This window comes from Tamandua tetradactyla, chromosome 10 (genome assembly GCF_023851605.1).
Source record: "Tamandua tetradactyla isolate mTamTet1 chromosome 10, mTamTet1.pri, whole genome shotgun sequence".
Classification (NCBI taxonomy): Eukaryota; Metazoa; Chordata; class Mammalia; order Pilosa; family Myrmecophagidae; genus Tamandua; species Tamandua tetradactyla.
The window spans coordinates 23,662,308-23,686,657 of NC_135336.1; the positions used below are offsets into that span (position 1 = coordinate 23,662,308).

At 36.3% G+C, this 24,350-nt stretch overlaps 1 protein-coding gene across 1 annotated transcript in view; it reads right to left on the bottom strand.

Annotated features, from left to right (window-relative positions):
* Positions 1-5,442: 5,442 nt before the first annotated feature.
* SLC15A2 (solute carrier family 15 member 2) overlaps positions 5,443-24,350 on the bottom strand; it is a 59,307-nt gene continuing 40,399 nt past the window's right edge. The window contains exons 20-22 of the mRNA XM_077118177.1: positions 7,573-7,719; positions 6,915-7,019; positions 5,443-6,572 (exon numbers count right to left, since the gene is read on the bottom strand). Of these exons, the coding sequence (XP_076974292.1) occupies positions 6,399-6,572; positions 6,915-7,019; positions 7,573-7,719 (426 nt within the window). The 3' untranslated portion in view covers positions 5,443-6,398. The remainder of the gene's footprint in view (positions 6,573-6,914; positions 7,020-7,572; positions 7,720-24,350) is intronic.

Genomic DNA, 24,350 nt, shown 5'->3' on the forward strand with positions numbered 1-24,350 from the left:
GAGCAGATTTCATAATTTTTATGAATGGATCACCATTCCTGTATTTCAGATTTTTCCTTCTAGCTGCTCCAAAACAATGAAAGCTAAAAGAAATATCCATATACTGATTCAGCATTCATCCTGATTCGTTACATCCTATTTCCTCTGTTATAACTCCCCCTTCTCCTTTGATGCTTCTCCCAATCTATAAGGATCTTTGGGCAATGCTTATTTATACTTTTTCATGTTACTAAGGGGTGTCGACAATAAGAGATTGGGGTATGTAATTAGTTGATAATCTTGAACAGGCTGGTACCTCTGGGTTTCAGGATTTATCTAGCCTAGGAGCCCTGTGGATGTTATAAGTTTCAGGAAAATAAATTAACTGCATGAAACTTTTACAAAGTCTCAGTCAGAGTCCTAGGTGTTCTTAAGTTAATGGTAATGTGGCATTCAATTTAAAATGACCAGTCATGCCAAGAAATAAAACCAATGACCAAACACCAGTAAGAAAGCAGAAAAAGAAACACATGCATAGTTATTCCAGTTTTGGAATTCTCAGCTAAGAACTTTAAAATAGCTATGATTAAGAGAAAGTAGCTATGATTATAATGTTCAAGGGAATAGAGGTAAAGATGGAGAAAATAGATGAAAAGATGGATAATCAAATTGAAATCCTTGACTTAAAAAATAAAATAACTGAAATTGAGAATTCAATGTATGAGTTTAATAGCAGAATGGACACAGCAGAAAAGAGGCTCAGCAAAATAAAACAGTGCAATAGAAATTATTGAGAGTGACACAGAGAAGAAAACAGATGAAAAATAAAGAAAAGAACTTAAGAAATCTAAGGAGTATAGTGAAAATTTCTAACTTACTGTTCTACTTTGCTAAGCTGCTCAAGGATAATACCATGAAATGTGTTGGATTTTATAATGGGAATTTATTAGCTTAGAAGTTTACAATTCGGAGGCCATGAAATCCTTTGTCACATGGCAAAGCACATGGTGGTGTCTGCTGATCTCTCCCTTCTCTGCCAGGTTTTTTGTTACTTCCAGTTTCTTGCTTTCATGGCTTTATCTCTCTATTTCTGTATTCATCCCATTTATAAAAGACTCCAATAAGATGATTAAGACTCATCCTGAATGAGGTGGGTCACATCTTAAATTAAGATCCTACTCATCAAAGACCCTACTTACAATGGGTCCACACCCACAGGAATGGATTAACTTTAAGAACATACTTTTCTGGGGTCCATTCAGCTTCAAATATTGCACTTACTTATAATGCGAGTCCCAGAAGAGGAAAGAGAGAGAATAAAGAATTACAAGACAATATTTGAAGTGATAATTTCTGAAATTTTTAAAAAACTGATAAAAGCCATCAAGCCACTCATTCATGAAGTCCTGCAAAACCCAAGCAGGATGACTAGAAAGAAAATCACATCTTAGTGCTTTGGAGTAAGACAAATGAAAACTAAGATCAAAGAAAAAGCAGCCAGAGGAGGTGAAATATTACCTTCAATTTTTAAATGATATGATGCTGAGTTTTTAACAGAAATGATGGAAGCCAGACTATAAGTAGTGAAAGAAAATAACTCCGAATTTAGAATTATAGGCTGACAAAATACACAAGCAAAAATATTCTTCAAAACTGAAGGATAAATATGGATATTGTCAGACTAATAACATTTGAGTACATGCCCTGCAGAATTACACTAAAAGAACACTAAAGAAAAGTTATTCCTACAGAAGAAAAATTATCCCAGATATAATGGAAATCCAGGAAAGAATGAAATTTATCAGATTCATTAAGTATGTGGGTGAATCTAAATGTATATAGACCGTATGCAATACGATAATAGTATGGTTGTGAGGTCTAAAATATATGCAGAGTTAAAATGCATGAAAACAATGAAAAAAGGATAGAAGAGAGTAAATGGAATTACAATGCTCTAAAATGCAAAAATTACCAGGGACATGATTAAATTAATCATATGTTTACCATAAGAAATTTGGAATATATTCAATGGAATATATGCATCTCAGCAATGCAAAGATCCTAAGGCAGGAATCATTATGGCATATTTAAAAATAAAAAAAAGGCTGTAGTTGTAGCTTAGAGGTTGAGGGAGCAGAGAATGATAAAGATGAGGTTTGAGAGTTAGGCTGGCTCATGCAGGGTATGCAGCTTGGATTTTATTCTAATTAGGATGAGAAGTCATAGAGTTTGAGGAATGGGTCAAAATCGGATCCATTTACTCTGTATTTAATCAACATATTAATCAACATATTAATATTTAATCAACATATTTTGATTACATCATTGATTAGGGTGGACTCTACTTTTAATGCCTTTTGTCCCTTGTCTCCATATTCAAATTCTTCTCACCTTCAAGGTCAAGTCCAAAAGTCTATCCAGCCATGCCTACTCCTTGAATCCTTTCCTAATTCCTACAGTCAGAAGTAATCTCACTGTTCTAAGAAACTTCCATAGCATTTTGTAATTTCCTTGGTATGGGTCACAGTCTAACTTCAGTAAATGTTATTGTGATAATGCAAGTGAAAAGTAAGATGCTAAACAAAAATTATTACACTACTGTTTATTCAGATTATATTTAAATACATGCTTTCTACTCCTTATAGAAACTCCTTGAGAGCAGGGACTCTTTGTATTTATACCCATTTGTTTTTCTCATGACTCTTGACACCACACCTTGCAAGTTGAAAAAAATAATAAAAGGGGGAAAAAAGGTCTGTTAAGGTGAATTAAATTATGGATGCAAAAAGATTCAGGTAAACTTACATAGAAATTACAAGAAGCAGAGTTTGTTAACAGGAACAAGGACTTCCATTAGGCCAGTCAATTATTTTTTCCATTTTGTTTTAATCTAATTATAATAAAGAAAATTTCATCTCTTTAAAAATGCATTCTCCTGGTTTTCCTCTTGCTTTATAAGTCACCCACTGTCAGTATCTTTACTGGACTCCAGATTCAGTCCTTGAACCTCTTCTCTGTATACATTCATTTCTTAGGAAATCTCATGCTATTTCATGGCTAAATACTATTTATATGCTGATGACTCTCAAGTTTGTATCTCCATTTCTAACCTCTTACTTGAATGTCAGATTCACGTATGAACCCTCCAGCTCAGTGTCTCTTATTGGATACGTAATTGGCATCTAAAGCTCAACATGCTCCAAACAAAATTCTTTTCTGTACACCCCAAATCTGTTCTTCTCCCCATCTCTCAATTCCCAGAAACTTGTACTATCACTCAACCTCATTACTTAAGACTCCAAATCTAGGAGTCAGTATTGAATTTTTTCTTTCAAACTACCTACCCAAACCATACTCAAATCATATTAGTTCTATCTTAAAATTAAACTCTATGTCCAACCATTTCTTCCCACCTCCAGTGGTACCACCTAACAACATCTGTTGCTTGGACAATTGTAAAAGCCTCCTAATCAAGCAGGAAGAATTCTTGCTTCCATACGGACAATTCTCCACTTAGCAGCTAGAGTGATCTTAAATAGAGAATCAGATTATATCACCTCCATGTTCTAAACCTCCAATGGTTTCACATCTCACAGAATAAATCAAACTGTCTTAGCATGGTTACAAGCACTGCTCCCCTCCATCACTACCACCAGATTTGGTTCTTAGCTTCCTCTGACTACATCTTCTACCTCTTTACCCTGTACTTCACTCTCTCAAACTGTCCTTGCTCTTCTTCAATACATATCTCCTCAAGGCTGTTGTTTTCTCCAGGATCTTGATGGCTAGTCGAGATACGTAACATAAACTTGGAAATAGATATAGTAGATTATTCATCTTCGTTTCTCCAACACATAACCAAGTGAATGGTATATAGTGGAACTCTAAGGTGCATTTGGATAAACAATAGCTCTCTTTAAAAACTTTGAGATTTTAATCAACCACATGGTCAGCTTACATTGTGAATCTAAGCTTACATTGTGAAATAGCTGTTAAGAACATTTAATGTTACCTTTGGCTGCATTAACAGAAGTACATTGGAAAAAGGCAGGTCCTACTTCAGCTGGTCAGACAACTTCTGGAATGTTGCATTTGGTTCCAGGTATCAAATATTTAGAGGGATACTGATCCACTGCTGCATTTTATGCAAATGATATTCTTCAGAAAAGAGAAACCAGGATGATGAAAGAACTGAACTATGCCACATGAGGAACCATTCAAGAAACTGAGACTCCTTAGCTTGCTGAATACTTGCTGACTGGGGAGGAGATATTCTCCCACATAACTAAAAGTCTGCCACATAATAGAGAGGGTGCTTAGAGGAAAGAGCAAATGGTGGCATGTTTCAGGGAAGTATTCTAGTTCAGCATACGAAAAAAATTGTTTAACAGTTTTTCTTAAATTCTGCAGAACACTATTCCATGTTAGGCTAAAAAATGTCTTGTCTGTACTGCATGATTTCTCAGAGCCTTTAATATGCAAATATTAAGAGAAGGATATAGTATGCCTCATTCCCCAAATTTATTTGTCCATAGTAAGTTTTATTTACAGAGCACTGTTAACATCTCTTAAAACAACAGATCATAGAACAGTTTGGCTTAATGCTGCTCAAAAATGAGCAGTCTGTCTTAAAGGAGTAGGGTCAGGTTTACATCAATATCTGTGGAAACTAAGTAATGTTTGAGACCCCTTCTGTCCTTCTGAAATTATGGCCACTAAAACTTAAGTAGTAGGTTTGGGAACTTGGAAAAAATACTCTTGTTACATTTACAATGTGATACTCAACACTGTTCTAGGTTAGAATATTGGAGCAAAACCAGTGGAAATGAGGCTCTCTAGTGGTCCATCTTTTTCTCAGCAATATACTGCACAGTAATGATATTTCCATGTCTGCCCTTTGATTCATTAATTGCTAGCAAGGTAGTGCTTCTTAACCTTTTTCATAAACAAACCAAGATAGTTCATTTTCTACTACCTCCCCACCCCCACAGATTTTGATAGGATCATCATGTGGGATCAGGCAGCCCTATTGAGGGCAGCTATTTTAGAACCTAAACCTAGAGCATTGATATAAACTTGCTGAATAAACAGGGAATTTCCTGGCCTAAAAGAAGAAATGACACTTAAAGATTATATGGGAAACGTAAAAAAAAAAAAAAAAAAAAAAAGGAAACTACCAAAACAGAGCCACCACTTTGATTGTGGCAAAAGGAAAAATACCAAACAAAAGGCAGTTAGATTAAAAAAAATATGGTAAAGATTTTTTTGCAATAGCAAGGCATGATGTAATAATAATGAAAAGGGGTGGGCCACGGTGGCTCAGCAGGCAAGAATGCTCACCTGCCATGTCAGAGGACCCGGGTTCGATTCCTGGTGCCTGCCCATGTTAAAAAAAAAAAAAAAAAAGATATAATAATAATAATAATAAAAAGGTGGCCCAACAACATGGAAAATGTAGGTTTGCAAAATTACAATTAATGCCTATACATCTATCCAGAGGTGGGCATAATCCTGGAAAATATTGTGGTCCCTAAAAGTAATGTGTGCTGTAAAAGAATGCCTCATAGGTGGGCAATGGTGGTGCAGTGGCAGAGCTCTTGCCTGCCATGCCGGAGACTCAGGTTGATTACCAGTGCCTGCCCATGCCAAAAAAAAGAAAAGAATGCCTCATTAGGATTTCTCCAATTTATTCCTGTTCATGTCTCCAGAACCAATTAACCAACATTTACTATCTTTAATTTGGTTTCCAAATCTATCAGCATTGATAAAGGGGTGTTTGGGTGAGTAGATAAGATACTCTAATTATTAGAAAGATATAGTCTTTTCTATGTGTTAATAAAATGGCATTATGTCTCCTACCATCTGTATTGAAAATTTACTAGAGTCTTACCAAGCTTGGCCAGCTGATAGGCCATCCCTTGGACCAAAAAACACCGTATAGATCAATTCTTGAGGTCCCTGTGAAGAGCACAACACAACTGCTTATGGCAACTTTTGTAAAACCATTTCTTCAATTTGTCCCTAACTCAGCACCTCAACAAGTGGGGACATCAGGACTAAACAGCAGGTATACATAAAAAAATTCCCACAAAACTTCGCCCACCCATAGAGACTGATCTCAATTACACATTTGTGGTTTTTATGGCCATTTGGATGCAAGAGGTCAGCTTCATAAGATGCATAAGATTTACTGAACTCACTGAAAGATGGGAAGACAGAGTCTCAGGGGCCTTGCTCAAAGATGTACTAGAAAACCCAGTTCTAAAACTGCTTCTATTATGGGAGAAAAGTAGAGGAGATCAGCTCAGAAAATGATGATACCTCTCACCTAACCCAGTGAGAAAAACTAAAAATGCTTGAAGATGTGTGATCGTTGAGACCAAGGCCAGGATGTGGAGTCAGGCAGAGTTCAGGAGCCATCAGAGCCTTGTCTTGGTCTCCAGGCTGATCATGCTCCCCTTGATATGGAGACTATCTTTATCTGCTGGCCCCTGAATATCCTCTGGCTTTACAGGAATATAGTAGTAGCCCATGATGGAGAAGATCAGGCATACCACCAGCAGGAGGCAGGAAAACAAAATGAATTCGGCCCACTGCAGGGAGAAATAAATACAAGAGAAGGATATGAAGAGACCTGGATACTAAAGAGATCTTCATAGGACAAGGACTGGGGTGCAGGTTGATCTGGGATTATTAGTGTAAGCCGAGGCTTAAAGAAGAAAACTGGGTTCACTGGCTTCTTCTCTTGGGACTATGGAAGCTGTTATTGCCACTTACATATGTCTATTTTCCTGGCAAAGTTCACATGTATTTAAACCGTCATATGGCACAGCACAGAGTGGGAGATTTGGGTGGCAGAGGAGGGAAGAGAGAAAGAGGGAGTTGAAGGGAAAACCTAGGATAGACATGAGCTCCTGCTTCTCTCAGATCCATACCTGTACCAGGCCACTGAACTGCGCCACAACAAGCACGATGGCATTCCCAACTCCAACTGTCAACAACCAGGCTGCCTGGAGTACAGATTTCATGCTTGAGGGAGCCTAAAAAGGATAAAACTTTGTGATTAAACACCCTGAACACCACTCCACACCCTAGGGAACTTCTCCCACAAAAGCCACTAGACTTCAACTCCCCCCACTAAGTTCAGTTATTACACTGATTCAGGTAAATGTGATAATGTTAACAATAAATATAAAATTGAGTTCTTAATTGACTACCTTAATATAATCCTCAAAACAACCCTAAAAGATAACTTCTATTAGTATTCTTATTTTACATATAAAGAAAAATAGAGTTACCGAGAAGTTAATTACTTTGCTCAGTTATACAGTAGGTTGTATAGACAAAATTGAGCATGGGTTTGAAATCTACAGCTGTAAATCATGAACTTTAAGTATCCTTACCCCGAGCTCAAAAAGCATAGGCTCCATGACCCCAGGATTCAAGATGGCTCTGTGTTCAGGGTCATATATATGGAACTCAAGGCCGTAAGAGATGGATGTCTAGGCCAGGTCACATATCTTTTAAACCAGAGTTAACCTCACCATCTCCTAAGCAGTGTTTCTATTTCCACCTTCCACTTTCTAAACCTACCTGAGAATAAGAAAACTCAAGTCCTGTAATAGAGAACATGACCTCTCCAGCTGTAACCAGGGCATATTGTGGTAGCTGCCATGCAATGGACATTTTGTTAGCGGGAATGCTTTCCATCTTCCACACCTCAGGACCCTGATTGGTGTTCTTATTGGAAGAAAGAGAAAATGGGCTCATCAGTACTCTCAAGTAAATACCTCTGACATATAAGTATTCTATGACTTTATATTAATCTCTTCTTCTCTGTGTTTTTATCCCTCTACTATGTCCAAGAAATTGAGCAATGTCTACACAATTGCAATTTTATGAAATTCCTCTTGGTAATACTGCACTCACTCACCTGGCTTCAGTCAATCAGATACCATTATTGACAGAGCCCTTAAATGGAAAACTATTTTGATCTTGTAGTTTGGATTTCCAAGATTTTGACCTGTTGACTATTTTGATCCTGGCTAATTTTTTTTTTGTAAAAAATAGCATCTGAATTATACAAACAAAAATTAATTTTCAAAAATATATTCAGAAAGCATTTTCTTGAGAAAACTATCAACTCTGATAAATTTTCTATGTAAGTATAATTAAATTACTTTTAATATTTTCTATATTAATTTAAATTTTATTTAAATTATTTTTATCAAAGTAAATTGTTTTCTTCATAATTTATTGAAGATTTTATTGATCAATTTTTAAATCCATATCAAATACCATCTGCTATTTTTTATTATAAAATACAAGATATATACAAAGCAAAGAAAGAAAAAGCAATAATTTTCAAAGCATACTTCAATAAGCATTTACAGAACAGATCCCAGAGTTCATCATGTGCTACCATTCCACCATCTCACATTTTTCCTTCTAGCTGCTCCAAAACACTGGAGATTAGAAGGAATATTAACATAGTGATTCAGGAGTCACACTAGTTTGTTAACTCCTATTTTCTGTGTTATACATCTTCCTTCTCGTCTGATCCCTCTCCACATCTATAGGGATCTTTAGGCAATGCTCCTTCTGACTTTCTCATGTTGAGGAGGGGTGTTAACACTAAAGGATAGGGGGATGTAATCAATTGATAATCTTGGAGAGGTTCCTCCCTCTGAGATTCAGGGTTTATCTGACTTAGGAAACCTCTGGGAATTAGAGGTTCCAGAAAAGTAAACCTATTGTATGAAACCTTTATAGAGTCTCAGTTTGAGTCCTAAGTTTTCTTAAGAGTCAACAGGAATGATGTTGGTTAAGGTTTAGCAAACTATGGCAATTAGCACTATCTAACCAAAGCTTGCATATGAGTAGCCTCCAGAATATACTCTTGACACTATTTGATCTCTCTTGGCCACTGATGCCTTATTTTATTACACTTCTTTCCTCCTTTTGGCCTGGAAGTCACTGTCAATTCCATAGTGCCAGCATCAGATTCAACCCCAGAAGTCAAGCCCCGCATTGTCAGGGAGATTTCCATTCCTGAATGTCATGACCCATGTAGGGGTAAGGGTGATGATTTTTCTTGAAGAGTTGGGCTTAGAGAGAGAGATCACATCTGAGCAATAAAAGAGGTCTCCTGGAAGCAACTCTTAGATTTCATTATGGGTAGTCTTAGCTTCTCCCCTACAGAAATAAATTTCATTAGAGTAAGCCTCAAAATCCAGTGCTTAGCCTATTTTCTTGGGAGTCCCCAGTGGTTGAGACAGTACCTGGGGTTTCCCACATGGGAAAGTTTAAGAATTCCATATATATTTCCTTCTGGACCCTCAAGGAACTATACCAATACTTTTTAATTATCAGCCCACCATAGTCTGAGATGTATCCTGGTATTATATCAAGCTATACAGAATCATTCTGATTCTGAACTTCAGGAGTTTGAATTGTTTAAATGAGCTACCCAGACAAGTTGATTTAGATTATGTGTTATCAAAAATTTAGGTTCTAGACATAATAAACCTCTCTGCCTTTGGTCTCATATAGTAGATGAAGGTCTAGAGTACAGACACTATCATCCTTAACCCTGTATTCTGATTTACCCTAGACCCAGCCAGATCGGCTTTGTTTTTGACTCTAATTAGGCCTGATATCTTTTTCAGTTACTTTAACAGTTGTTATATACAGCTATGCTAACTTTCAGGGTTGTAGCACTCCATTTCTGGGTCTTAGGTGTCACAGAGTCATTCAAAGTTCCAGGGAAATACCAGCTGATGCAAATATAGCTCAGTGTCTCAGAATCTAGAAATACATTTACAACTTCAGACTAAGTGTGGGCTGCTATAAGGGCTTACAATTTAGGCTCCAATTTTCTTATAAGTATTTTCATAAAAAGAACACACTATATTTGTTCTTTTGTTTCTGGCTTATTTTGCACAGAACAATGTACCCAAGGTTCATCCATTTCATTGTGTACCTCACAACTTCATTCCTTTTTGTAGTCACACAATATTCCATCTTATGTCTACATCACTGTTTGCCATTCTGCTTCTCAGTCATTGTTCCCTTTGGCTCCCTTAATCTACTGAGCATTATAGATAAAGTACGAAATAAACAAACCAGGTCTTACAGTATCCTCATTTGGTTGTACAATCAGCAGCACTCTCAATTTTAGACAATTTTAATTTGTTCATATTGACAAAGAATCAACAAACAAAGCATCACCAACTATCAAATCAAAACTACCCGTTACCACTTGTCTTTCCCCACCCAATTTGTTGTCCCTGCATGCTATGGTACTATTGACGTCCTCCTGTTAATTATTGGCCATAGCATGCATTTTTAGCTCTTCTCTATCCCCTTCTACTATTGATTATTTGTCTAATATCAAACCTTTGAAATAGTTCATGTGAGAACATATTTATAATTGTAAATTTAATCAATGGGATACCTGGCAGTATACATCCTCTTTCAATTATATTCACTTTCAATATGGTAATGTTACTTATAACCCTGCTAATTAGTTACCATTATTCATTGGGTAGTCCTTCCTCCATCTCTAGCTTTTCTGTACCTCTAGGTTTGGATATTCTACAGTGTAACCACTGAGATTACCTTTACCAGAGTTATAATAATGAAATCATACAGTATCTGTTCTTTTTTGTATGACTTATTTCACTCAGCATTATGTTCTCAAGTTTCATGCACATTGTCATATGCTTCAGGACCTCATTTTGTCTTAATGCTGCAAATATTCCATTGTATGTATATACCAGATTTTGTTCATCCACAAGTCTGTTGATGGGCACTTGGATTATTTCCTTCTCTTAGCAGTTGTGAGTAGTGCTGCTATGAACATTAGTGTGAAAATCTCTGTTTGTGTTACTGCTTTCAGCTCTTCTGGGTATATACTGAATATTGGTATTGCCAGGCCATGGGGCAACTCAATATTTAGTTTTTTAAGGAATCACCAAAATGTTTGCCACAGTGGCTATACCATACATTCCTACCAACCATGAATAAGTATTCCAGTTTCTCCACATTCTCTCCAACAAGTCTAATTTTCATTTGTTTAATAGCAGACATTCTTATAGGTGTGAGTTGATATCTCATTGTCATTTTGATTTGCATTTCCCTTATAGCTAATGAAAATGAGCATATTGTCATGTGCTTTATAGCCATCTGTATTTGTTCTTCAGAAAAGTGTCTATTCATATCCTCTGCCATTTTATTATAGGTTGTTTGTTCTTTTCTTGCTGAGCTGTATAATTTCTTTAGGTACACAAGATATCAAGCCTTTATTGAATATGTGGCTTCCAAATATTTTTCCCCATTGAGCTGGCTGTCTCTTCACCTTTTTGACAAAGTCCTTTGAGGCACAGAAGCTCTTGCTGTTATAGAGTTCATATTTATTTTTTCTCTTGCTGCTCTGCTTTAGGTGTAAAGTTTAAGAAACTACCTCTTATTTACGTGGTTGTGAAGATGTTTCCCTGCATTTTCTTTTAGCATTTTATGGTACTGGCTCTTACATTAAGGTCATTAATCTATTTTGAATTAATTTTCGTATAGAGTTAAGGTATAGGTTCTCTTTTGTTCTCTTGGTTATTGATATCCAATTACCCCATGATCATTTATTGAAAAGAATATTGTGTTCCAGTTCAGTGGATTTGGGGGCCTTATCAAAGATCAATTGTCCATAGATTTGGTGGTCTATCTCCACACTCTTGATTCCATTCCAATGGTCAATACTTCTATGTTTGTGTCAATAACATGCTGTTTTGATTGTAGTAAGCTTTAAGTCAGGAAGTCATAGTCTCCTCATTTCACTCTTCTTTTTTAACATAGCTTTAGCTATTTGGGATCTCTTTTCCTTTCAAATAAATTTAACAATTAAGTTTTTCTAGTCTTCAATGCAGGTTGTTGGGATCTTGATTGGTATTGCATTGAATCTGTAGATAAATTTGGGTAGAATTGACATCTTAATGACATTCAACCTTCCTAACTATGAGCACAGAATATCTTTCAATCAATTTAGGTAATTGTTATTTCTTTTAGCAATGTTTTGTAGTTTTCTATATACAAGTCCTTGGCATCCCTGGTTAGGCTTATTCCTAGATACCTGATTTTTCTGGCCACTATTTTGAATGGAATTTTTTCCTTAAACCTCTCCTCAGATAGGTCATTGCCTGTGTACAGAAATATCACTGATTTTTGTGCATTAATCTTGTATCCTGCCACTTTGACAAATTTGTTTATTACCTCAAGTAGTTTTTTTGCTTGTTTGTTTCTTTTTTAAACATGGGCAGGCACCGGGAAACGAACCCGGGTCTCCAGCTTGGCAGGTGAGAACTCTGCCACTGAGCCACCGTGGCCTGCCCAGCTCAAGTAGTTTTGTCGTAGTCTTAGGATTTTAAAAATTTCTTCAGGATCCAGGATAATGACCACCCTGATTTTGTTTATTTTCATCCCCTCTCTCTCTCTTTATTTTGTTAGTCTAGCTAAGGATGCATCAATTTTATTGATTTTCTCAAAGAACCAACTTTCGGTTTTGTTGATTCTTTTTATTGTTTTATTGTTCTCCAGTTCATTTATTTCTGCTTTAACCTTTGTTATTTCTCTTCTACCACCTGCTATTTTTAATTTTATTTATTGGTCATTATTTTAGAAGTCAAATTTTATCATTCAAATTTTTCAAAAAGATAATTTTTGTATAAAATTTTGGTTAAAAAATAATTTTTTCAAGGTCAATTATTTTTCAGTTTTAATATTACCAAATATATGTGATTCTACAATCAGTTTTTTGTCTAAAATTACTTTTACTGTACACAGGTTTTTAAGCTATGGTTGATTTTTTAAATGTAGATTATGATTATTAATATCTGTCAAAAAATGGAATAGGATATTTGAAATTATACTTATTTATTGGAGTAAATACCATTATTATGTCATAGATGTAAGATTTGAATATTTAAGATAAAAAATGACAGTTAAAACATTAAGGTAAAAAATCCTTGATATTAACAGTTTTTGTGCAATCCTTAGAAACACACAAACTTCCGACACTAACTCAGGAAGAAATAAACAATCTCACAAATCAATAACACATAAAGAGACTAAAGCAGTAATCAAACACCTCCCAACAAAGAAAAACCCAGGATCAGATGGCTTCACAGGGTAATTGTATCAAACATTTCAAGAAAATGGATGCACAACGGTGCAATGATCCTGCAAGCCATTGATTGTATACTTTGGATGGTTTGTACAGTGTGCAAATGTATCTCAATAAAATTGCATTTAAAAAATAATTGAATTTGGCAAAATGGTGAAGTACAAGGACAACATGCAAAAATCAGCATTTCTATACACTAGAGAACAATCTGAAGAAGAAATCTAGAAAAAACTCCATTTACAATAGCAACCAAAAGCATAGAATAACTAGCAACTCATCTATCAAAAAATACAAAGGACTTGTACACAGAAAACTAGAAAAGCAGAAAACTTTGCTGAAAAGAAATAAAAGAAGATCTAAAAAAAATGGAAGGACATCCAGATTTCATGGACTAGAAGATTAAATATTGCTAAGATGTCCATTCTATTCAAAGTGATTTATAGATTCAATGCAATCTGAATAAAAATTCTAACAGCCTTCTTTGAAGAAATGGAAAAGCCAGTCCATCAGATTTACACAGAAATGTCCCAAAGAGTCAAAATCATCTTGAAAACAGAGCGAAGTGGGAGGACAAACACTTCCTGATTTAAAAACTCATTACAAGTCAACAGTAATCAAGACAGCCTGGTGCTGGCACAAGGACAGATATATAGATCAATAGAATTGAACTGAGAGTCCTGAAATAAACCTTCACATCTATTGCCAATCAATTTTTAACAACAGTACCAAGTCCACTCACTGGGGAAAGAACCGCTTCTTCAACTAATGGTGCTGGGAAAACTGGACATCCATATGCAAAAATAATGAAGGTGAACCACCACATCACACCATATACACAGATTAACTCAAAGTGGATCAAAATATGAAATATAAGAACCCAAACCACAGAATTACTAGAAAAAAAACATAAGGAAGCATATTTAGTGTTTTGTGTTAAGCAATGGTTTCTTAGATTTTGTACCAAAAGCACAAGCAACAAAAGGTAAAGTAGATACTGGGACTTCATCAAAATTAAAAGCTTTTGTGCATCACAGTATTTCATCATGAAAGGAAAAAAATAATCTACAGAATGGTAGAAAAACCACATATCTGAGAAGCGTTTAATACCTGAGATATATAAAGATATTCTACAACATAACAACAAAAAGAAGACCCAATTTAAATATGAACCAAAGAATTGCAAAGAAGATATACAAATGACCAATAGGCACAGGAAAATATGCTCAATATCATTAGCCATTAGGGAAATGCAAATCAAAACCCTAAGATATCACTTAACACCCAACCATTCAAATACAGAAAATAACGTGTTGAAGAAATAGGAATACTCACCCATTGTTAGTGGGAATCTAAAATGGTACAGCCTCCATGGAAGACAGTTGATTCCTTAGAAAGTAAAGTATAGACTTATCATAGGACTTGGCAATCCCATTTCTAGGTATATACCCCCAAAGAATTAAAAGCAGGGACTGGAACAGATGTTTACACACTGATGTTCCTTGTGGCATTCTTCAAAATCGCCAAAAGATGGCACCAACCCAAGTATCCATCAACTGATGAGTGGATAAACAAAATGTAGTATATGCTGTGTTAGTTAGTAAGCTGCTGGTATGCAATATATGGCAACTGGAATGGCCTTTAAAAAGGGGAATTTAATAAGTTACAAGTTTATAGTTCTAAGAAAGGAAAGTGTCCAAATTAAGGCACCAACAAGAGATCACCTTCACTCAAGAAAAGCCAATTAAATTGGTCTGGAACACCTCTATCAGCTGGGAAGTCACATGGCTGGCATCTTCTGGTCCCTTGCTCCTGGGTTCTGCTGCTTTCAGTCTCTGTCTTTGTGGGGGTCCCTCACTTTACTTCTCCAGGGCTGGCTTCCATCTGTTGGTTTCCCTTGGTCTCTCCAGGTTCTGGCTTGCTTAACATCTCATGGCATCATCTGCTGGGCTCCAAGTATCTCCAGATATCTGCATCTCTGTTTTCTGTTTGTTGGCTCTGCTCTGAAAGTCTTTCAGCTCAGTCATATCTGTTGTTTCTGTCATTTCTGAAATTTCTCCAAAATGTTCCCTCTTTTAAAGGATTCCAGTAAACTAATCAAGACCTACCTGGAATGGGCAGAGTCACATCTCCATCTAATTAAAAGGTCCCATCTTTATGGAGATTATTGAATCAAGTTTCCAACCTATAGTACTGAATAGGGATTAAGAGAAATAGCTGCTTCCATAAAATTGGCTCAGGATTAAAACCTGGATTTAAAAGGAATGAAGTTTTGATACATGCTACATCATGAATGTACTGTGAGTGATATAAGCCAGACACAAAAGGACAAATATTGTATGATCTCATTGATATGAAATAATCAGAATAAGCAAATTCATAGAATCAGAAATTAAAATGCAGATTATCAGGGGCCAGGGTGAGTTTAAGGAATGGGTAGTTAATATTTAATTGGCCAGAGTTTCTGTTTGGGTAATGGAAAAGTTTTGGGAATGGATGGTGGTTATCATAACACAACATTATGAAAATAATTAATAGCACTGGATTATATATTTAAATGTGGTAAATGGGAAATTTTAGATTGTATATATGTTACTTGTAAAAAGAAAAAAATTCTTTTTAAGTCATCATACTGTACAACAAAGCATGACCTATGGACTACAGTTAATACTTTAATTAAAATAATATTCTTTCATCAGTTGTAACAAAGGCATCACACAAATGCAAAGTATTAATAATAGAGAAAACTACATGTGTATGTGGGTGTGAGAGGTATGTGGAAATTCTATTTTCTGCATTTTTCTGTAATCATTCAACGTGTCTAGTAAAAACAAATGTTTGATGTCCAAGTGCCCTTAATTCTGTAAATGATTCAAAAGGTTCTTGAGCGCAAAATAATTCAATAAGTAGTCTTGTTTTGCTTTAGTTAATATTGTTAAAAACACCTGAGCATCTATTTGCAATGTCTCAGCCTAAAAGAGGATCATAACCTGAGATTCTAAATCAAGGTCACAAACTCGAATGCCCATGAGTAGATAATTAAGCAAATGAAGTAGGCTGAATGAGAGTAACGGAGACTACGCATTGAACAGCAAGGGCTCCATCTAAATGTTACAGAACACTGCAGCATCAGCCAGTGGACATGGTAATACCTATTACAGAATCTCTTGGAGTTTTTTTTCAAGAAATATTAGTAATCCAGCTTCTTAGGTGATACATCTTTATTTTTAAATATTGACAATTAATTGATTTATTATTATTCTTATTTGTTAACACTGCAGGCCAAACAAGACAGGACTATGGACTGAACTGGATAGCTGGGCTCCCAATTTATGCCTTTACCCTAGATGTTTACTAGATCCTGATATTCAGATACAATAAATGTGGTCTCCATCCTTGAGAAGCATAGTAGAGACAGATCAAAGAAAAAATCGAATACCACCAGAAATGCAAGGTTGATTTAATTTCTAAAAATTGATTAATGTAATATGCCATATCAACAGAATAAAGGACAAAAAACCAATGATTATCTCATAAAACACAGTCAAAATATTTGAAAAAAAATTCAACATCACTTCATGGTAAAAACAAAACGCAACCAAACAAAATGCAACAAACTAAGAATAGAAGGGAACTTCCGCAGTCTGATAAAGGGCTTCTGTGAAAAAACCACAGGAACATAGTATTTAATGATGAAAGACCAAATGCTTTCCCCCGAAGAGGATGTCTAGTCACATCACTTCCCTTAAACACTGTACTAGAGGTTCAAGTGAGGGAAATTAGGCAACAAAATGAAGGAATAAAAACCAAAACATCCAGATTGGAAAGGAAGAAGTAAAAATACCTCCATTTATAGAATAACGTGATCTTGTTTATAGAAGTCCCATGGGATACACTAAAAAACTATTAGAACTAATAAATGAGTTCAGCAAGGTTGCAGGATACAATCTCAAAATATAAAAATCAATTTTTTCATATGTAACAATGGAAAATGAGAAAATGAAATAAGAAAAGGAGTTCATTAATAATGGCATCAAAGAGATTAAAATACATGGGAATAGAGAGGCAGGGCAAGATGGCATAGCGAGGTGTGGAATTTAGTTTTTCCTTCAGAGCACCTAGTAAATAGCCAAAAGCAGTATGGAACAACTGCTGGGGGAACATCAGTGAACAGACACACAGCATACACCAATCTGGACCAGGTGAAAAGGCTGAGATCCTACACAGAATTGTAAGTCCCCCAAACCACAGAGACTGATCCCTTCCCCCATGGGCATGGCAGGCTGGTTCCCCAAGGGGAAAGGAAACAGACTTTACTAGTAGCATGGGCTTAGCTCATCCAATCTCCAATGGTGGAATTAAGAAAGTCTAACTACTGAAACAAGGGTCCCAGCAAAGACAAACTTGGCATAAACGCTAAAGGAACTAGGGCAAAAGCCCCAGAAGAGAAGGGGTGGGGCTAATGGGCAAAAGGATACACTAGAGGCTTTTTGAGTCAGATAGTACAAATTACTGGGAAAGGGTTGGACCCCAAGAAAAGGGGGCACGTAGAGCCTGGAGATACATAGAGCCATGTGCTAATTAAAACTACTGATTGACAAACCTGAAACCCAGAGTCGGCTCTGAAAAGGTTTTTTTCACTTTTTTTAAACTTTTTAACAGCTAATTAAATAGAACTGCAAGCAATTATAGGCTCCAGCACTGTAGCAGGCAAGGGCAGAACTAAGGCATGTCTGAGAGACAAAGCAACTAGCTAGGTGAAAGGGGTTAATTCCCTAAAGGGCATATTCTCCACAAGAAAAGGGAAGCAGGGACTAGCTCAAGAGGAATCCCTCCTTCAAGGATTTCAGACCCCAGGGGCTGGAAAACAGAAGCAATCAAAGCCCACCTACTACCTCACCTTTGTCTCAACCACACCCTTGGTAGAGAGTCTGCTGAATTAAAGGCATTGCATCACTTTAAGCTGGTGGGAAGCCATGGACAGACAAGCACCATATGCTGGGCAGGATAGGAAAAGTACAGAGTCTAGAGGCTTCATAGGAAAGTCTGACAACCTGCTGGGTTGCACCCTCAGGTAAAACTATGCTGGCTACTTTCTCCTCCTGAGATGTGGGCCTGTCTGTTCTGGGAAAATATGACTGGGGTCTATAATATTTGGGGAGACCTTCCTCAAAAGAAAATGCTCCATATAGGTAGGGCAAGAAACAGAAAAACAAGAACTGAAAAATTCTGATCAGTTAAACAGAACCTATGCTAAAGGTCTAGAATAAGTTGAACTGAATGTCAAAGAACAGATAGAGAACAAAACCATCCAGAAAGAAAGCCCTCAGTAAAAGAGTGAAAACAATCCCCAGAACAAACTAATTAAGGAAATCAAATATCTAGACATCAGCAAAAAATAACAAGTCATACTAGGAAAATCAAAGATATGGCCCAGACAAAGGAACAAACCAGCACTTCAAATGAGATACAGGAGTTGAAACAACTAATTCAGGATGTTTGAACAGATAAGCAAAATCTCATCAAAAATCAAATCAATAAGTTGAGGCAGGATATAAAGAAGATATTGGGCAAACACAAAGAAGAACTCAAAAGTTTGATAAAAACAAATAGCAGAACTTCTGGGAATGAAAGTCACAATAGAAGACATGAAAGAAACAATGGAAACCTACAACAATAGATTTGAAGAGGCAGAAGAAAGGATTAGTGAACTGCAGACTGAACATTTGAACTCTGACACACAAATGAAAATATAGGGAAAAGAAAGGAAAAATATAAACAGGGTCTCAGGGAATTGAATGACAACATGATGTTCATGAATACATGTGTTGTGGGTGTCCCAGAAGGAGAAGAGAAGGGAAAAGAAGAAACATAATGTAGGAAATAATCACTTAAAATTTCCCATCTCTTATGATAGACACAAAACTACACATCCAAGAAGTGCACCATACCCCAAACAGAATAGATCCAAATAGACATACTCCAGGACACTTACTAATCAGATTGTCAAATATCAAAGAGAAAGAGAGAATGTTGAAAGCACCAAGAGAAAAAACAATCCATCACATACAATGGAAGCTCAATAAGACTGTGTGGATTTCTCAGCAGAAACTATAGAGGCAAGAAGGCAGTGGTGTGACATATTTAAGATTCTGAATGAAAAAAACTGCCAACCAAGAATTCTACATCCAGAAAAATGGTCCTTCAAAACTAAGGGTGATTAAAATATTTTCAGACAAACAGTTGTGTGTCAGAGTTCAAATGTCCAGTCCTCTAGTTCACTAATCCTTTCTTCTGCCTCTTCAAATCTATTGCTGTAGGTTTCCATTGTTTCTTTCATGTCCTCTATTGTGACTTTCATTCCCAGAAGTTCTGCTATTTGTTTTTATCAAACTTTTGAGTTCTTCTTTGTGTTTGCCCAATATCTCACTGGGAGAATTTGTGAATAAGAAACCTGATGTACAAGTAATACTAAAGGGAGCATTACAGGCACATAGGAAAAGGCAGGAGAGAAAGGTCTGGAGAACGGTGTAGAAAAGAAGACTATCAGTGAAAGTAAAAAGAGAAAAACATGAGGTATGACATATAAAATGCAATGACAAAGTGACAGAAGGAAGTATTGCCTTTATAGTAATAACATTAAATGTTAATGGATTAAATTCCCCAATCAAAAGACTTACACAAGCAGAATGGATTAAGTCTACAAAAGACACACTTTAGACCCAAGAACAAAAATAAGTTGAAAGATTGGGAAAATATATTTCATCCAAAACAACCAGAAAAGAGTAGGGGTAGCTATACAAATATCTGACAAATTACATTTCAAATGTAAAACAACTAAAACAGACAAAGAAGTACACTATGTATTAATAAAAGGAACAATTCAACAAGAAGACATGCAATCATAATTTTTTCCATTTATTTACAAGTCTTTTTATTTTTTATTTTTAATCTTTTTATTGTATAATATAAAATATATATGAAGCAAAGAAAGAAAAAAGCAATAGTTTTCAAAGCACTTTTCAACAAGTAGTTACAGGACAGATCCCAGAGTTTGTCATGGGCTATAATATGATCCTTTCATATTTTTCCTTCTAACTGCTCCAAAATATAGGAAGCTAGAAGGAATAAATATTTTTTTAGCATCAAAATCAACTTTTTTTTCTGTAAAAAGTAGTATATATACAAAAAAAGCAATAAATTTCAAAGCACAGCACCACAATTAGTTGCAGAACAGATTTCAGAGTTTGGCATGGGTTACAATTCCACAATTTTAGGGTTTTACTTCTAGCTGCTCTAAGATACTGGAGACTAAAAGAGTTATCAATTTAATGATTCAGCAATCATATTCATTTGTTGAATCCTAGCTTCTATGTATAACTCCACCATCACCTTTGATCTTTCTATCCCTCTTTTTAGGGGTGTTTGGGCTATGGCCATCCTAACTTTTTCATTTGGAAGGGCCTGACAATAATATGGGGTAGGGAGAGGGAACTAGCTGATGTTCTGGAGAGGCTGGGCCCTCTATGTCTCAGGACATATCTGTTCCAGGCACCCATCTGGAAGGTGTAGGTTTCTGGAAAGTTACTCTAAGTGCATGGAACCCTTGTGGAATCTTATATATTGCCCTAGGTGTTATTTAGGATTGTCTAGAATGGTCCTGGTTGGGGTTTGGCAGGTTATGATAGGTAGCAATGTCTAATTGAAGCTTGCATAAGAGCAACCTCCAGAGTAGCCTCTTGACTCTATTTGAACTCTGTCTGCCACTGATACTTCATTAGTTACACTTCTTTTCCTCCTTTTGGTCAGGATGGAGTTGTTGATCCCATGGTGCCAGGGCAGGACTCATCTCTGGGAATCATCTCCCATACCACCAGGGAGACTTTCACCCCTGGATGTCATGTCCCATGTACATGGATGTTCCTCCAGAAGTAACTCTTAGGCATACCTATAGGTAGGCTATCCTTCTCCACTACCTACATAAGCTTCACAAGAGTAAGTCTCAAGATCAAGGGTTTGGCCTATACAGTCATAAATATTTCTGCACTAAGAGTGCTCCAAAATACATGAGACAAACACTGACAACACTGTAGTGGGAAGTAGACACCTGTACCATAATAGAGAATTCAATTCCCCACTCTCATCAAAGATAGAGTAGCTAGCATAAGATCAATAAGGAAACAAGGATTTGAATAATATGATAAATGAACTATATTTAACAGAAATGTACAGAACATTACACCCCACAACAGTAGCTCAAGGATAGACCATAAGCTGGGCCACAAAGCAAGTCTCAATAAATTAAAAAATATTGAAATTATAACCAGACGCTTTCTCAGATCATAATGGACTAAAGTTGGAAACCAGTAACAGATAGAGGGCCAGAAATTCACAAATATATGGAGGCTAAACAACATTCTCTTAAATAACCAATGTGTCAAGGAAGAAATTACAAGAGATATCAGTAAATATCTTGAGGCAAATTAAAATGAAAACACAACATATCAAAATTTATGGGGTGTAGCAAAGGCAGTGCTGAGAGGGAAATAAATTGCCTTAAGTGCCTATATTAAAAAAGAAGAAAGAGCAAAAATTGAGGAATTAACAGTTCACTTGGAAGAACTAGAGTAAGAACAGCAAACAAATCCCAAAGCAAACAGAAGGAAATAATGAAGATCAGAGCAGAAATAAATGAAAAGAAAATCAATAAAATTGATGTGCTCTTAGCTAGGCTAACAAAAAAATGAGAGAGAGGATACAAACAAATAAAATCAGAAATGGAAAAGGGGACATAACCACCGACCCTGCAGAAATAAAGGAGGCAATGAGAGGATAATATGAGCAACCATATACTATTAAATTACACAATGTAGATGAAATGGACAATTTCCTAGAAAGGCATGAACAACCAACATTGAATGGAGAAGAAAGTGACAACCTTAACAAACTAATCACAAGTAAAGAGATTGAATCAGTATGAAGAAGCTCCCAAAACATAGAAGTGAGGGCCTTTAATCCTATATAGCTGTATGTAATGTCTGGATATATCCCAAAGTATATTAAACAGATAATCAAAAAGTATTGGCTAAGGCCCTTGAGGAATGGGAGAAAAATATGGAAATATTAAACTTTACCACTGGGGAAACCCTTGATACTATGTCAGACATTAGGGGCAGCAAAATCAATAGGCCAAGCCCTTGATCTTGAGACTTGCTTGCTTTTGTGAATCTTATGTATATAGCAGAGAAGTGTAGGCTACCTTTAGCTATGCCTTAGAGTTACTTCCAGAGGACCTCTTCTGTTGCTCACATGTGGCCTATCTCTCTGTCTGTTTGTCTGTCTCTCTCTGACTCAGCCCCACTCTACAAGTGAAATCATTGCCCTCCCCACTAGATAGGACTTGACATCCAGGGGTAAAAGACTCCCAGATGGGGCGGTGCAGTGGCAGAATTCTCGCCTGCCGTGGTGGGGACCTCGGTTCAATTCCTGGTGCCTGCCCATTTATATATATAAAAAAAAAAGTCTCCCTGGTGGCATGGGAGATTTTTCCTGGGGATGAGTCGGCCTTGGCACCATGGGATCAACAATGTCATACTCACAAAAAGGTGGGGGTGGGGGGGGGAGTGGAACAAATAATGTACCACTGGCTGAGAGAGTTCAAATAGAGTCAACAGGCTACTCTGGTGGCTACTCTTCTGGAAACTTCAGTTAGACATTGCTACCTATCATAGCTTGCTAAACCCCAACCAAAACTATTCCTGACAATCCTAAAGAACACCTAGGGCAATATATAAGTTTCTACAAAGGTTTCATGCACTAGAGTAACTTTCCAGAAACCTACACCCTTCAGATGGGTCCCTGGACCAGATAAGTCTTGAAATGCAAAGGGACTAACCTCTTCAGAACATCTACTAGCCCCATCCCCCATCCATGTTTTCAATAGCCCCTTCCAAAATGAAAAAGTAAGAATGGGCCTAGGCTGAATACCCTTAAAGAATGGGAGAAAGATCAAAGGTGATGGTGGGGTTATACAGAGAAGGTAGGGTTTAACAAATGGGGATGATTGCTGAATCAGTATATTGATATTTCTTTTAGTCTCCAGTGCCTTAGAGCAGCTAGAAGCAAAAACCTAAAATTGTAGAATTGTAACCCACACCAAACTCTGAAATCTCTTCTACATCTAATTGTTGTGATGTACTTTGAAATTTACTGCTTTTTTGTATATATGTTAGTTTTCACAAAAAAAGAGAAATGTATATTTCTTCTAGTCTCCAGCATTTTGGAGCAGCTAGAAGGAAAAATCTGAAATAGTGGAATGGTAGCCCGTAAAAAAAACTCTGAAATCTGTTCTGTATCTATTTATTGAAGTACATTTTGAAAATCATTGTTTTTTCCCTTTTCTTTGTATATATGTTATGTTTAACAATTAAAATAAGTTTAAGAAGAAATGCCTAAAAAAGAAAAGTCCAGGAATAGATGGCTTCACATGTGACTTCTACCAAGCATTCAAGAAAGAATAAGTACCAATCCTGCTCAAACTCTTCACAAAAATTGTAGAGGAGGGAAAGCTATCTAATTCATTCTATGAAGCCAACATCACCCTAATACCAAAGTCAGACAAAGATACTACAAGAAAAAAAAATTACAGACCAATCTCTAATGAATATAGATGCAAAAATCCTAGTAAAATACTTGCAAATTGAATCTAGCAGCACATTAAAAGAATTATACACCATGACCAAGTGGGATTTGTTCCAGGTATGCAATGCTGGTTCAACACAAGAAAATCAATTAATGTAATGCACCATATCAATAAGTCAAAGTGGAAAAACCACATGATCACCTCATTTAATGGAGAAAAGGCATCTGACAAAATTCAACATCCTTTCCTGATGAAAACATTTCAAAGGATAGGAATAGAAGGGAACTTCCTCAAAATACTAAGGGAATATATGAAAATCCCACAGCTAACATCATCCTCAGTGAGGAAAGTCTGAAAGCTTTCCCTCTAAGATAGAGAACAAGGCATGGATGCCCATGGTCACCATTGTTATTCAACATTGTGCTGGAAATTCTAGCCAAAGCAATTAGAAAGAAAATAAAAGGCATCCAAGTTGGAAAGGAAGAGGTAAAATTTTGTTTGCAGATGACATGATACTATATATTGAAAATCCCCCAAAATCTACAGTATAGCTAATAA